This window comes from Danio rerio, chromosome 7, assembly GCF_049306965.1.
Source record: "Danio rerio strain Tuebingen ecotype United States chromosome 7, GRCz12tu, whole genome shotgun sequence".
Taxonomy (NCBI): domain Eukaryota; kingdom Metazoa; phylum Chordata; class Actinopteri; order Cypriniformes; family Danionidae; genus Danio; species Danio rerio.
In genome coordinates, this window is record NC_133182.1 from 40,367,329 (window position 1) to 40,382,382 (window position 15,054).

The window sequence follows — 15,054 nt, forward strand, 5'->3', positions numbered from 1 at the left end:
CAACTGAATTTTCTCTAACGACGCTGATTCTTGATTATTACAGTGATGGTGACTAAAGTTAAACGCCTTTATTTCTTTAGGTTTTTGAAGAAGAGCACCACATTCTCTATCTGGATCATGGTGGTGTCATTGTGGCCATTAAGGACACCTCGATCCCTTTAAAAATACTCAAGTAAGTCATTTCTCTGTAACATAATGTCTGGACATATAAAATTGTAGTCAGAGGAGGATAAAGTGCACAAATCAAGCACCAAAAAAAAAAGTAGATACTCCTAATAGTGATACTAAGTAGAAATAAAAATGCTACTCCAGTAAATGCATTTAGTCTTTCTTTTGCAGGTTTTACCTAAAAGCAAACTTGGTTTTAATGTGCTTAAGCATTACAAGTAAAAATAGCTTATTGGTATGCTATGTTTAATCATCAATTAATTAATTATTTTGGCTTAGTCTCTGATTTGTCAAGGGTTGCCACATTGGAATGAACCGGCAACTTATCTAGCATGTGTTTTACAAAGCGAATGCCCTTCCAGCCACAACCCAGCACTGGGAAACACCCATACAATCTTGCATTTACACACCCACTCATACACTAAGGCCAATTTAGTTTATTCAATTCACACATAGGTCTTTGGAGCACCCGGAGGAAACCCATGCTGACATAGGAAGACCATGCAAACTCCACACAGGATTGATAACTAGTCCAGCCAGAACTCAAACCAGTGACCTTTTTGCTGTGAGGCAACAGTGCTAACCATCCTGCCACCCTGATATTTTATAGTTTCATGTTATTTATTAATAATTGGATTATTTGACATATATACTGATGACCATAATGTTAATTAATGATAATAAAAATGTTCAAACAAGTAAAAACACAAAACAAAACAAAAAATACATAATACGAGTGCTGGAAAATATAAAAATATACAAATATTATAAAGAAGTAATGCAGAGAAAAATGTGTCAGCATTTCATGAAACTTTATACTTGATTTATATCCAAGATAGTTTTGTGTCTATTATGTTCTACACCTGTGGGGAAAAGTCATGAGCATTCATTTGAGTTATTTAAAAAAATGGAAACTAATTTCTTGTTACTCTTGTGTATTTAAACCTTTAGGATTTCTTTCTTCTGTTGAACAAAAAAGAAGATATTTTGAAGAATGTTTGTTGCTGGCACCCAATGAATTTCATATTAGGAAAAAAAAATTTTAATGGAAATTAGTGGATGCCTATAATGTGCTTAATAATTGTACTTTCATGCTTGTTACTGGTTAATTTTTCAGTACTAAATTAACTATTGCATTATTTACAAATCATTTGTATTTAAGTTTAGTTGGGTTTTTTAAGATAATTCAGAATGAGTTAGTAAATGATTATTAAACTATTCACATCAACATTTATATATTATTATTCTGGCATATACTTTTAGTTAATTTGTATGTTAATGAATGCTTTACTAAATCCACTTCATCCAGTTTTGTGACCTAATCTAAAGTCAGAACTATATATGCATTATAAATCCCTTATAAATGACAGTTAAAGGCTCAGTATCAAATGAGCCATAATATTTGCAATCTTATCTAAAAGTTATATCTACTGTACAGTTTAAACTTTGCTGAATAACAGGAGTGTCAAAATATGACATAAAATTGGATAAAACAACAATAATATAATAATTTAACAATATAATATAATGCAACATTTCAATGTCATTTAGCAATGTTTAAACTGCACATCATATTTTAATTAAGAGAACAAAGATTTACTGTATTTTTCATTTGATACAGTTTCGTTATTAAATTAATAGAAATGAATAAAGTTGTTGTTTTTTCCTGTTTAAAATTTAACAGAGCCTTTAACTATCCTCACTTTAGATTAGGTCACAAAACTGGATGAAGTTGAGTTAATAAAGCATTTATTAACATAAAAATTAACTATTAATATATGGCTCAATAATAAAATATATACATGTTTATTTGAATAGTTTATTAATCATTTACTTACGCATTCTGGATAGTCTTTAAAAACCAGCAACTTCTCTCAAATAACTGGTTTGTAAATGATGCAAGACTTAATTTAGTAATGAAAAATAAATCAATAACAAATTATGACAATACAATCATTAAGCACATTTTAAATGTACATATAAGTCAAGAATAGAGTATTTGTATCTGCAGTTATAAACTGCTTATCATCTCTATTAATGTAGAGGTAATGCTTAACAGATAAGGAATTCACTATATGCTAAGGCTTATCAAATTATTCATAGTGTGTAGTTATTATAAAGTGTTACCAGAAACTCAAAAAAATGGTGGGTACATGTCAGAATTTTAATTTTTGGGCAAATGATCTCTTTAACATTATGTTCTAATTTTGAATGTTTAGATGGAAATACGCTTATGTGGACATTTCCACATTCAAGCAGAGAGGGTATAAACAACTTGGCCTTTTACAGCAGATTAAGCTCACAAACAACTGACAGTTGTGACCTAAATGTGATTTTATTTACAATAATAAATCCTAAAACTCACCATTAGACATTTCATACCATCAATTGCAAACACTCAAGCTGAGTGGACACCAGTTTTGACATCAGTTTTTAATCAGTTTGTAAGTTAAGTGAATCATTGAGACTACCTGTAAACAGATCATTTGAACAGTGAGTTGAAATGTAGTTAAGTACAGTAGTAAAGTTAATTCATTTGCATGCATTCAAACTCAAAAACATAACTAAACCCAAATGTGCACAGTTGCTGACACGATAAACAGAGCAGTAAACGCAGTAAAGAAGGTCAGACTAGTATAAAAAACAAGAATTCAAGACATTCCCTCCCTGATTCTTACTGATCTGATTGGGTGCTGGTAATCCTTTTGAATGACTGCTTTAAGAAGCTGATTTGGCATTGGAGGGCTCTTCAGTCCACCGAGCAGACCAAATCTCTGCACTCAGTCAGCCTCAGACTCACAGAAAATGAAGTGATTCACACACTACGTATCATGTTCACCTTGCTCCTCAAATGCGAGTAAAAAGGAATCCTATATGAAGATCAAAGAGAAAATCATTACCATCTCTCACATAAGCCTTGAAGGCTTCATCGGCATTGAGTTTTGGCAGAGCAAACAACCGCTTCTGTCAGTATAGGACTAAGAGCTTGTAGTGCTAATGCTGGCTTGTAGCCTGCAAACCCTCACATTTCACATTGTGAAAATCAACACCAACTGACTGACTGATTTTTATTTTAGACGACAGGAAGTTCAGGATGTTTATAATAAGAAAAATAGCATTCAGAAGATGTTTTTAATGTAAATATTATATTATATTATATTATATTATATTATATTATATTATATTATATTATATTATATATATTATAATATAATTTATTTTATTTTATATTATATTACATTATATTATATTATATTATATTATATTATATTATATTATATTATATTATATTATATTATATTATATTATATTATATTATATTATAATTTATTTTATATTATATTACATTGTATTATATTATATTATATTATATTATATTAAATTATATTATATTATATTATATTATATTATATTATATTATATTATATTATATTATATTATATTATATTATATTATATTATATTATATTAATTATTGGTTTTGTTCAAGTTTCAAATCTTTTTTTGCAGAATAGGCATAAAACTCAAAAAAAAAAAATAAATAAATAAACTGTTGCTTCATCTTTCTTATCTATGCATTTTATTCTCACTAAAAGCACCCCCGTAACAATATTAAAACAGTCCAATAATAAATGGAGCAAACCATCACAAACAAATGGGGAAAGATCAACAAATGTAAACATGAACTAAACATATCAACATACATTGCATGTACAGTATATAACGTGTATTTGGGCACTCTATGAAAAAAATATAATCCATCAAATTATGGTTATTAATAATAGTGCAAACATGCATGATACTTACATGCATGATGATTGCAACGTTTGTTTTAGGTTCAGCATAGATGAAGGACGAACGTGGAGCATTCATAACTTTACCAGCACTTCTGTGTTTGTGGACGGACTTCTGAGTGAACCTGGAGATGAGACACTGGTTATGACGTGAGTATGAGTTCTTTCTCTTTTAAAAAAATGCTATTAGCCAACTTTAAAATTAGTTAATTGAAAAAGAAGACTCTGTTAACATTTACTCACCCTCATATCAACAAGCCTGTTTTACTTTCTTCTGTGGAACAAACTCCATCCCCTATGCAGCTTCAGTTGTGTCGCTTTACTGCCATTCATAAATCCACTCCATTGGCCTCAAAGTGTCCATTGTATGCACACATCAATATCTCACCATGAAGGAGTAGGTCACCAGGGACATTTTTGCATGATTTTAGTACTTTATAAATGTGAATAATAAAAATTAAGAGACCACTTTAAAAGTTATTAGCGGTTCTCTGGGTTTGCCATAAATAGCTAGGACTTTTTTGATTAAAACATTTTTGTTAAGTAGTAGTAGTATGGTTTATTGTCCTTGAAAGAAAAAAAATCTTATGAACAACATACATCATGGACATTTAAGCATTGATGTTTTCATCATTCATTTATTTTCTTTTGAGTGTAGTCCCTTTATTAATCCGGGGTCGCCACAGTGGAATGAACCGCCAACTTTTCCAGCATATGTTTTTACGCAGCGGATGCCCTTCCAGCTGCAACCCATCTCTCGGGAAAGCTTTGGTTGTTTAATTTATACTAACTATTATATTTTAAACACATTACTATCTTTTGAAATAATGAAATATCACTATGAAATTGTGAAATTGTTATTTTAGTAGTTTATAAAATAACACAAATGAGCATTTTCCTCTGAACATGCACATATCAATGGCAACTCCTATCAATGGCAATGGAGATAACTGATAATACTGTTAAAGTGGTTTCTTAGTTTTGTTTTCCAGAACTGTACTTTATTGGTCACAAGCATTTATTTATTTATTTTTTGCCTACTGTATAATAGAAGGGTATGCGATTTCAAATGCAGCCGAATAGCTATAGGGTCCTGTATTAGTTTTGACCAGTTTAGCATTCAATAGTATGGTTTAAAACTGCAATTTCAAGAATTCACACTTATTAATAGCTTGTTTGGCATGCTGTCCCGGAAGAGAGCCTTGAGCTCAGGGGATCCTCGAGCCCAGGGCTCCCTCCCTTTTGCAGGGCAAGGGGAGATAGAGCTCAGGTCGAACTCAAAACTCTCTCGCTGCTAAGGCTAGGGTGAACTTCCTGAGAGTAAGACATTTAGGAAAAGAGACTCAGGCTAATTTTGTCTTTAAAATAGAGCATATTTGAACGATGGGAGGAAACCGGGGAACCCAGGGGAAACCCACGCAGACACAGGGACAACATGCAAATTCCGCACAGAAATACTAGATGGCCCGGCGAGGACGCGGAGCCAGTTGTATTCTTGCTGTGAGGCAACAGCGCTAATTACTGGTCCGCCTTGTCACCTCTTCTGGACAAAGGAGGAAGAAGGGGAGGAAAGGGGTTTGTTCCAGATATAGAGAGTTGTAGAAAGAAAATGTGGATATATATAGTGTCTTGGGATCTTTTGATTGGAGGATCATGATTAGCTCATGTGGGCCAGATGGGTCAATCATGAGCGCTCTTCTTCTGAAATTAGTTTAATATTACACTTCATAAATTGTTGTAATTGATGAGTTGTTGTTTTTATAGGATGGCTTCAAATAATTTGAAGTAACTGTACATTTTCTGAATGATTTAGTCACTGTGTGTTATTTTTATGATTCCTGTGTTGATTTTATGGCTATTAGGATATAATAATATACATTTCATTTTCCTTGCTCTCAGTCAATTTGTTTGTGCTGTCTAAGCTTGACTGCCATTCACTTATGAAGAACATTTTGCAGAAGAGGATTTTGCTTTCAAACTTTTAGTCAATCACAAACTGAATATTCCTACTTAACTAAATGAAGTGCTTCCTTGAGGGAAGTTTTCATTCTTCATTACCCCCCCCCCCCCCCCCCAAAAAAAATACTTTTATTGTGGGTCCAAACAAGCAAAAATAAACATTTTACAGTTTCTAAAGATTACTGTATAACACTTATCTGTATGACTACAATTGGCAGAGTATTCTGAGTTTATTTCCCACTGCTAGCCTTCAGATGGTAAATAAATTTGGACACAGACCATTGTAAAGCAATATAGCCCATGTCAGATATGAGTACTGCCTTTTTAAAGCATTTGTAATTGTTCATAGCACCCTTGCATTGAATTTTAAAACCACAGATGCAGGGTTCCACCTTGTGGTGGTGAACAGTTCTTTATTTGGCATCAAATAGAGAGCATCTTCCCATAGACACAGAACAGCAGGTGGTCCCTGTATTATAAAGAGGCTGCCCTGTTCATAAAGGCGACGTGAGATTCAAAGGCCTCAATTAAAGAGGCCTCTGCTCATTAGTAACACACTGCTGATGAATGAGTTATTCATTTGCTGATCCCAAAATGCTTAATTGGGTATAGAATGTGTTGTGATTCAAAGTCAAGGATACACTCCAATAGTCTCGCGTTTAGTGAAAGGGATGAATAACTTTGTTTCAGTGAATTATTTTTTTTAGTTTTGTCACAGATTGGTGGATAATGCTATGTTTATGGATTAAGGGCCAGATGGAGGCTTATGTGTTTATGTTTGTTTACTGATGTGAACAGGGTGTTTGGCCACATAAGTTACCGTTCAGATTGGGAGCTGGTGAAGGTAGATTTTCGGCAGTCATTTCCCAGACAGTGCACAGAAGCTGATTATGACTCCTGGAAGCTCACTGACCTACAGGTAATATCTCACTGTTTTATGACTGACCTCTCAACAAGTTCCTGCTCATCAAATACAAACCAAAAATACAACAACAACAAAAACGCTCAATACCAAATGTCACAATGTACATACTATGTACTTATCATAGTTATTACACAAAGTGTATGTTTAGGTACTACCCATCAACCTATATAGCTATAACTTGATTCTTTCTTGCATAAGTAGACTGTAAGTACTTGTCAAAGATTTAGTTCACCCAAAAATGAAACTTTAGTTATTAATTACTAAACCTCAGAGACTCATTTTTAGGTTTCATTCATTTTCGGAACACAAAATAAGATGCTTTGGATGAAAACCGAGAGCTTCCTTATCCTCAACAGTCCTGACTCTTTCCAGAAAGGTGTCAAAAACATCCTTAAAATAGACCATATGCCTTCAGTGGTTCAATCAAAATATTATCAAGCTATGAAAATATCTTTATGTGATCACATACAACAAAAATACTCACTTCGTTCAATGGTTTCTTCTCCTCAGTGTCAGTATATTGTGCGTGTTCAAGAGCATTTTGCAGTGATGTACACTCTGGATATCACTATATACTGTTTGAATCCAATTTCAATTTTCAATTCACCTTTATTTGTATAGTGCTTTTACAATGTATATTGTGTCAAAGCAGCTTCGTATAGAAGATTAAAGTAAATTGAAACAGTGTCAGTCCAGTTTTCAGTGTTGAAGTTCAGTTTAGTGTGGTTTAATATCAACCCGGGCTCATTGTGGAAGCGTAGCTCTGCGGACGTTTCTGCGGACCGCGATTTACGTCCCGGGAGGTACGTATTTGAGCGGTTTTTGTTTTCGCGGATCCGCGAGAGGCCGCTGTGCGCGCTTTTTCGCGTCTCGGGCGCCTCTCGGGGGCCTCTCTTGTCTTCGATTTCGACCGTGTTTTCGGATCCCGCCGCGTTCTCGCCCTTATTTTTCGGATTCTGTTTTTCCTCTTACCTGATTTCCGGAACCGCTGTTCCCTGGACTTGATCCCGGTCGTCATCCCCGCAGGCTGGCTCCTCCTCCGGGGCCTCCGCTCCGCCGATGCAACGCTGTGAGCTAAGCGGACAAACTGGTTGCATCGGGAAAGCCCTCCACTCGGAGGCGAGCCGTCGGCCGCCGAGCGCGAAGAGGAGGGGCGGAGTGGCGCCACACCGCCCCGCAGCAGTCGCTCGAAAAAAACTAAATGCGGCCGTACGTACCTCCGGCCACGTAAATCGCGGTCTCCAGAAACATCCGCAAGGCTCAGTTTCCAGAATGAGCTTGGGTTGTTTAATATTCACTGCAGAAAGTTCAAACACTGAAGAGCAAATCCATCCATAGGCAGCTCTACAAGTCCTGAACCATGCAAGCCAGTGGCAACACTGGCGACAGCCTAGAACACTGTCTAATCCTTGATGAATCAAAGCACAGGCGGAGCCTATACTGACACTGAGGAGTAGAAATTGTTAAATTAAATCCTGTTTTTTTGTGGACAAATGTATTCTCATAGCTTGATATTAAAATCCACATTAAAACCACTGACAGCATATAAAAGATTTTAAAGATGTTTTTTAAATGTTTTTCTGGACTTTGAATCTCCTCAGGACAGGCTGTGCCAATTATAACAAGGCAAGATTGATTTATATAGCACATTTCATACACAATGGTAATTCAAAGGCCTTTACATAAACAAAAACAAAAGAAACAAGAAAAGAATTAAAAATTATTACAAATAAATATTTCAACGGCTAGTAAGATCATAATGGACCCCCAGAAGCAGCTTGTGGAACAGTATTTAAACCAGACCAGACACAAAGCAACACAGATAGTTCAGGACTTCACCCATCCTCTATATTTTGAACTTGAAAAGCTTCCTTCTGGTAGACGATACAGAGTACCCACAGCAAAAACAAATATTTTTAAGAAATCTTTTATACCGTCTGCAATTAGAATATTGAATCAATGAGCATGAAGTACTTTGTTATTCTGGGGTTTAGTATTGGAGCTAGTATTGTGTGTTGGTAAACTGTGGTGTAGGAAGCTTTGTGTTTGTGCTTTGTGTTTGTGTTTTGTATTTGTGATGTTTGGGAGGCCAAAAACAAATTTTCACACGAGTGGACAATAAAGATTTCTAGTTCTAATTCTAAAAACAGATTAAAATGTTTTAAAACAGATTATAAAAGAATGAAAAAGAAAATAAAGACATAATAGTGTGATCTGTTGGACTTAGCACAGTGCTCATTTAGTAAAGGCACAGCTAAACAGATGTGTTTTCAGTCTTGATTTCAATGTACCTAATGTTGGAGCACATCTGATTATTTCTGAAGCAGATTCCAGCAGCGGGGGCCATAGCTGAAGGTCGATTTACCCTGCTAAGGGCACTCTGTTTTCACCTAACATATCTTAATTTGTATATATCGAAAGAACAAAGGTCTCAGGGCTATAAAACAACATGATGATGAACAATTAACTACATAATTTACATTTTTGGGTAAACTAACCCATTAAGTGAAGTACAACCATAATTATAATAAATGAAAAAAACACAAAACAGTAATAATTTAGTTGTGTCTGTTATGGAAATTATTTGTCATCTAGATTATGAATCAGTTTACTATACCATGAATGTAAATGCATGACATGTTTTCTCCTACAGGGAGAGAAATGCATCATGGGCCAAGAGCGAGTTTACAGAAGGAGGAAAGAGACATCGTTCTGCATTAAAGGGAAAAGTTATACATCAGCGCTAACAGCCAAACCTTGCCCCTGCTCAGAGAAAGACTTCACCTGGTAGGAAACAGAGAGATAACCTTTGCACACTTCAAGTTAATTGCAATCAAACACTGACATCTTTGCTTTAGCTTAGAGTCCTGACTTCATTTTCAATCCCCAGTACTGTGCATTGTGAATTAGATCTGAGGCTAAAAATAGAGCTTTACATCTCTCACTCTCTGTGTGTGTTCTCAGTGACTATGGCTTTGAGCGAGCTCCCAGTCTCAGGTTAGAGGGGGATCGCTGTTATCCGGACTTCTGGCATAATCCTGATGCTCCACCTGAAAACTGCCATTTAGGACACAGCTATAAATCTAGCACAGGGTAATGCACAGACACAGACACACACACACACACACACACACACACACATGCACATACATGCACACGCATACACACACACACACACACACTGTTAAACATTGTGAAATGTATAAAGCATAATCACCATGCTTACAGAATATATCCATTTTTACACTGAACAAGCATGGTAAATGTCAAATTGCGGAAAACACCCACTCATTCATGTCATAGACACCGTAAATGAAGGCTTTATTCAGACTGACAGTAGTACCAGTTTGTTTTTTTAAGCTTAAAAATATGAAAGCATACTTTTACACTACTTTTTATGTACTTCTAATAAATATACATTTACACACCTATAATATTACACTTACAGTATACTTAATTTATACTGACAAAAAAGTTTAAACAAGCCTGTAAGTGTACTCGATGTTTTGTTTGAGATTTATTTAAAAGTAGAATTAAATATGCTTGACTTGTGGCTTTACTCTTGTTTAGTTCTCTGGTACATAAGAACTTACTTAAAACCTATTTAAAATACATATTATATTTAAAATAAACTATTAATTTCAAGTATAAAATTTAATACATAAATTTGAACCTTATATAACATATAGGGCCCTATCATACCCCCAACGCAATAAGGCGCAAGATGTGTTTGGAGCGATTTGTTGCTATTTTCAGACCAGCGCAACCCTAATTTCCCGTTCCGCACCATGTTGTTTAAAAAGTAAATCCATTTACGCCACTTTGTGGACCCATGGGTGTTTTGGTCAAGAAAGGAGGTGGGGTAAATCACAACCCTGTCAGACCATGCGCCAGTGTGCAGAGTGTATTTACCCATCCTTAAAATAGCAAAAGTGAATTGGGATACGCCCTTAATGCTTTTGCCCCATGAGCTTTAGACTTTGCGCCTAGATCCTTATAGCAAAAGTGGATTCAGATACTCTCTTAATGCTTTTTCGCCCTGAGCTTTAGACTTTGCGTCTAGATCCTTAAAATAGAGCCCAAAGTGTTTTTCATTAAATGTAATTCATAAATATGATGTAAATTTCATTTTAAAATATTAAAGCCATAGAACTAGTAGTTTACTGAGTGTATACTAAAGTGAAATTTCATAAAACATCTGCGAGTGTTACACGTAAAATATACCTTAACATGTTTGTTATAATAAATGTGCACCAATTTAGTCCTAAATATGTAATTTAGTTTAGGCTACTTTATATAGAATGCATACTAATATCAAAGTACTAGTATACTAATATATTACTTAATAAAATGTGCTTGACATATTCTTGTGAGAGAATAGTCTGAATGGTCAGATTATATTATATATTAATTATACTACCGGTCAAAAGTTTGGTCAGTAGGATTTTGAAATGTTTTAAAATAAGCTTATTCTGCTCACCAATGCTGCATGTATTTCATCAAAAATACAGTAGAAATAGTAAAATGTTATTGCAATATATAAAACAACTTTTCAAAAGTAGTTTTAGTGATTTTAAAGATAAAATTTCAGCTTCATTACACCAGTCTTCAGAGTCACATGATGCTTCAGAAATCCCTCTAATATTAATAATAATAATCATTAATGTAATAGTAATGAAAGCAATGATGACTAGAGGAATAATTTAATTTGAAACCACATACAATAAGAAAGCTTATTTCAAATTTTAATAAAAATGTATCAATTTAGCATTTTTTTACATTTAATAAATGCCGCCTAGATGAACAGAATAATTTTCTTTAAAAAAAAAGAAACATAAAAAAACTGACCCCAAACTTTTGACCGTTAGTTTTTAATTACCGGTAGTATTAATTCAATATTTATTTAATCATTGATACCTCACGTGTAATATCAGTAGTCCAAACACATTAATTTTGCATCATATCCGCTTTTCAAGTTGAGATGTTTCAAAAAGTGCTTCCAGGTTTAGTAGAGTAGTCTCTGCATGTTGTGAATACAGTCTCAGCAGTAACAGCACAATTCAATTTAAGCCAAGCTTTTAAAGTCACAGTAGACACTACTAGTCTCCAGACTCCCAGAGTCCCAGACAGCAATATTTTATTGATTTCTAAAAGATGAATCGCTGTCTGGCCAGCTCAGATTTCACAATGGAGATAAAGGTTAGGATCATGACTTTCCACTCAAATTACAGCATACCACAAGTGTGTATTAGCACCTTTTATTGTTTGCTTCTGGCATCTCGTGCAGATGTACAGTGGCCGAGTGCGCTTAGACATGCTGCAAGGTAAGAAAACATACAAATAGAAAAACATTTACAACATTGAGAAAACATTGGTTGCCAACAAATGCAAATATAGAAAGGTGCTGCAAATAGCAAAAACCACAACGAAAATGTGCTATGGGCCCCCAAAAAAGTAATGAACCCACAAACTTTTTATTTTTTATTTAGAAACATTTTATTAGAAATTGCTATATTTGGATTCTCTGCTGGATTATGTGTCCATACAAAGCTCTATAATTTATGGAATGGTTATTGCTAAGAGTGTCATTCTAAAACTGTGGAAATCAGATTCTCCTCCTCAATTTAAGACATGGTTAACTTACCTCACTTAAATATTGCACATGGAAAGAGTCCGTTATGGAGTTATTGATAAGTTTTGCAATATATGGCAACCATTTCTTGATCACCTGGACCAATATAATGCAGATTCTGTGCAGCAGTTTAATGCTTAATATGCTCACTACCCCTATTGCTTGCCTCTTTGTATTTTCATTGAAACCATGTATATGCCCTAATTGCTTTTTAATAATTTTTTTCCCTTTATTTTAATTATCATTACCATTATTTTCTTTGTATTATCATGCATATTTCTTGAATTTTTTTTTATTGTTGTTGTGTTGTTTTTGGTAAGAAAAATGTCAAACTAATAAAAACACGTTTTTTTTTTTGTTTTTTTTTTTTAATAAAAAAGAAACATTTTATTTAAAAGTTGTATAATTTGTCAGATTATTAGGGCTTAAAAATACTATTAGCGAGGAACTATATGACCAAAATTTTAAAATAAACAAATCATCTCTCAGATCTCTGACAACACATGAAACAGCCAACTTCATAACTTTTTGGGGTCCCCCAATGCCAGATTTTTCTGTATTTACATGTGTTATGAGAATTTGCTATCAAACGGCTGATATTGATCTTGTTAATGTTTTTCTATTTGCATGTTTTTTTTTCTTTACTGGCAGGATGTTTAAGCTATTTAGACCAGGGGTTCCCAAACTTTTTATCCTGCAACCCCCAAAATTGCATTGCCAGTGATTGGCAAACCCCAATATCGTCTAAGGTGGTTATAAATATATAAATGGCACACAAAATAGACCCAAGTCTATTCATTGTTAAGGTGTCGGAAAGTTTAACCTGGTGCCATAAAATCAATGTGCTGCATCTGACGCTTTTGCTGCATCTTTAATATAACATAATCACCCTAGGAGTTGCAAACATTTTTTTGAAAGGCTGATGGTTTTTTTATTTGCATGTTGTTTTTTAATGTAACTAGTACCTACAACTTTTTTATTTTGTAGGTTATTAATAAAATATGGTAATTCTAATAGTTTAATAAAATTAATTTGTTTTTGGAAATCACCCCCCTTATTGTCTCGCAACCTCTACTTTGGGAACCACTGCTATAGACCACCTGGAAATGGTGATGCATTAGAGATCATCTATTAGAGAAAAAAACTTGTGGTAATTAATATGTAGTGAAAAGCAAATGAATTCCGTATTATATGTGAAAACTGTAGAAAAAATATTACATTTTTCATCCTCTTTTTCCACACTAACACACTCTCAGTATTGACATGATTACTGCAGCAACCAATTACATTTACAAGATTAAACAAACAGATCAGATTTCACTGCATTATTAGTATACAAATTTAATGCGTAAACTAAATCACACTTGTGTTCATCAATACTATATCGGTAGGCCCACACGGAATCTGCCAATCATTGAGTCTGTTTATTTACTTGTGTAAATGTGTGTAAATTTATATCTAATCAGTTTTTTTTATTATTTTCAGTAATATTATTGACTAATATGAAAACGTTAATTTGATTTATTTACAATACGGTTTTTAAAGTAATATTTTTTGTCTTTGAGTAGATATTTAAGATATTTTAAAAACAAAGTGAGAGACTTTGTTTACAAAAAAAATAATTTAATTGGATTTGCATTGTAAACATTGAATAAAAGTTAAAAAGGTATTTTTTTATTTTATATATTAAGTTTTTCGTTATGATACTCATTATGATATGAAAATCTTTCATCATATATCAGCAGATTTTTTTTTACAAAATTCTTTGCTGAAATAGCAAAAAATGTCCACAGATTCTGTCTGGTCCTACATAACGGTAGGCTATGTAGAGTAGATTTAGCAGACTCTCATCGAGCCAAATCGCTAATGCAAAATAGTAAACTCAAAACAAAGTTTTGTTTTGTTTATTATTTATTTATTATAAGTTTTATGTTAAATCAGACACATTAAATAGATGTTTTTTCCACCTCTTGTAACAGATCACCATTGTTGTTAAAGTAAGCAATGCATCTTATAACTAACTGATTCCGTTCAGTTCTCAGAAACACATGGATTTTCCAGTTTAAAGCAAATAATCAAGTCAAGGCTAACATGTCTTGTGTTGTCTGTTAAAGTTACCGAAAGGTCATCGCTAATGTTTGTGAGGGTGGCTTGAATAAAGAACAGAGCGCAAAGCAGCATTCCTGCCCTCTGCTGCCCCCTAAAGGCCTGCAGCTGGGCATCAAAGGACAGATGCTGGCAGTGGCTCCTGGAGATGACATCACCTTTATCGTCCATCAGGAGCAGGTGAAGGGCATTGATTATTTGTGATTCATAAGGCAAGACACTGCAGATGAATTGGATCAAAAATAATCAAAATCATACTTCCATAATTGACTGATTACAGTAAGTATTGCTACCATTTCTTTAAAATATGCAAATTAAACTAAACAAACAGTTTTTTGCATATATTTCTTGCAAAAAAAAATCTGAACATTTAAAATATGTGATTTATTTTTTGACAAATTTGAAAATGAGATTTTAAAGAGAAATATTTATTGTGAGTTTCTCAAATACTTCCAACAGACAGGGATTTTT

General features: G+C 33.8%; 2 protein-coding genes across 9 annotated transcripts in view; both read left to right on the forward strand.

The window, feature by feature from the left end:
• esyt2b (extended synaptotagmin-like protein 2b) overlaps positions 1 to 15,054 on the forward strand; it is an 860,030-nt gene that overhangs the window by 682,396 nt on the left and 162,580 nt on the right. The window lies entirely within an intron of this gene.
• sorcs2 (sortilin-related VPS10 domain containing receptor 2) overlaps positions 1 to 15,054 on the forward strand; it is a 299,601-nt gene that overhangs the window by 266,658 nt on the left and 17,889 nt on the right. For all 7 annotated transcript variants that reach the window (XM_073908837.1, XM_073908838.1, XM_073908839.1 and 4 more), the window contains exons 13-18: positions 81 to 172; positions 4,004 to 4,111; positions 6,719 to 6,839; positions 9,499 to 9,632; positions 9,810 to 9,938; positions 14,592 to 14,763. In XM_073908837.1, coding sequence (XP_073764938.1) covers positions 81 to 172; positions 4,004 to 4,111; positions 6,719 to 6,839; positions 9,499 to 9,632; positions 9,810 to 9,938; positions 14,592 to 14,763 — 756 coding nt within the window. The remainder of the gene's footprint in view (positions 1 to 80; positions 173 to 4,003; positions 4,112 to 6,718; positions 6,840 to 9,498; positions 9,633 to 9,809; positions 9,939 to 14,591; positions 14,764 to 15,054) is intronic.